The sequence below is a fragment of the Olea europaea genome, unplaced genomic scaffold (assembly GCF_002742605.1).
Source record: "Olea europaea var. sylvestris unplaced genomic scaffold, O_europaea_v1 scaffold28649, whole genome shotgun sequence".
Lineage (NCBI taxonomy): Eukaryota > Viridiplantae > Streptophyta > Magnoliopsida > Lamiales > Oleaceae > Olea > Olea europaea.
Genome location: NW_019247178.1, coordinates 1 through 1,428, shown reverse-complemented (window position 1 = coordinate 1,428; position 1,428 = coordinate 1). Strand labels below are relative to the sequence as shown.

The 1,428-nt window shown below is 39.3% G+C and overlaps 1 protein-coding gene across 1 annotated transcript; it reads right to left on the bottom strand.

Moving 5' to 3' along the window:
- Positions 1-453: 453 nt before the first annotated feature.
- On the bottom strand, positions 454-1,424 carry LOC111384193 (tubby-like F-box protein 8; the record flags this gene model as incomplete). The annotated part of the gene is made up of 1 exon (XM_023008456.1): positions 454-1,424. A coding segment is annotated over one exon (708 nt), but the record flags the coding sequence as incomplete, so codon positions are not given.
- Positions 1,425-1,428: the final 4 nt, after the last annotated feature.

Sequence of the window (1,428 nt, the reverse complement as noted above, 5' to 3'; positions counted from 1 at the left end):
TTGCCAGTTTCAGTTTACCAAATCTGGTCCGAATTTAATAACACTGCTAGCAGGCTTCCACTCTATATGTATGGTTCGACTCATTTCAGCACCAAATCATTGCTCGACCAAGCAGGCTTCCACTTGAAGCAGTACTCACGACGAAAAACCGCAATCAAATGAGCCCAACAGAAAGATCTTTGAAAGAACATACATATATAGGATTAATGGAACGGTTGTACTACATGTACATCGCAACTTCCATATTTGTTTACCAACATGTGACGAGATTTAATTGGTTCAAAATCTCATCAACCAAATATAAAAAATTCATTACTATTTTTTTGACAAATCATCGATATGTAAAAGATTATGTAAATGATGATGTACAATAAACATTTTCTGTGTAAACACACAGCTTCCAACATTCCCAACATATATAGAGAAGTATGTACGTAAACCAAGAAGGCAAAATGATAAAGGTCTAAAACTTAATAGTTCCATTCAATATACAAGGCAACGATGGTATTACAACAGAACATTAACACGTTATTCTTAAGTAAACTACTGTAAAGGAATTCAATTACAAAGACAAGAAATAAAGAAAAAAAAATAAAATAAAAAGAAAAAAAAAAGACTTTTGCACAGATGTTCTGGCATATTTTGGGCTCAGGATGCGAGTTATACAAGTAGTACCTACATTCTTTTCTAATATAAAAACCATACGCTTCTTTCTTCTATTCACATGCCAGTTTTGTGTCGAAGCTACTTAAACAGATAGCGAATGCCTGAAAAGCAGATAAAGGATATCGGTAATCCATGGTAAACATATCTTTGCTAACCTTACCAAACTGCAAGATAATCTTATCTTGATCTGACTGGGCCGGTTGGGATGGTGTTGGTGCACCAGCAGCAGGCTGTGTTGCATCAACAAGCTGAAAATTCTTGACAGAGGCAACAGTTACTCTCCCCCGAAAATTAAGACACCAGCACTGCAGCTGTTCATGCCACCTAGGTTGCTTGTTTTTAAGAACTAATGGTCTCTCCTTCCCGTCATCCTCTTCCCCATGTGGACCTATAATGTCCGAGAACCGAGCACTTGTAAACTCAGATGAGGTGTCAATTGACTTGGAGAAAGAAATACTACGGAATGAATCTTCAAGAGAGCAAGGAGCAAGCTCAGGCTGGCCTGGGACAGTACCACCAGGCTCAAGGGCCGAGGTAGGTATGGAATGCATGATGCAATGCATCCTACGTGGCCCCCTGGTACCGAGCACATTGAGCTCGTACGTGACCTGAGCAATGTTGTGGCTTCTACTCAGGACTTTTGGAGACACTTTTTTTGAGTAGAACCTGCGACTAGTACGACCCAGTGAAGAAATATTAGAAATGTTGTATGGCAGCTGTGTGTCAAAAATTATGAACTTAGTGCCGAGGAAATTTGACCTG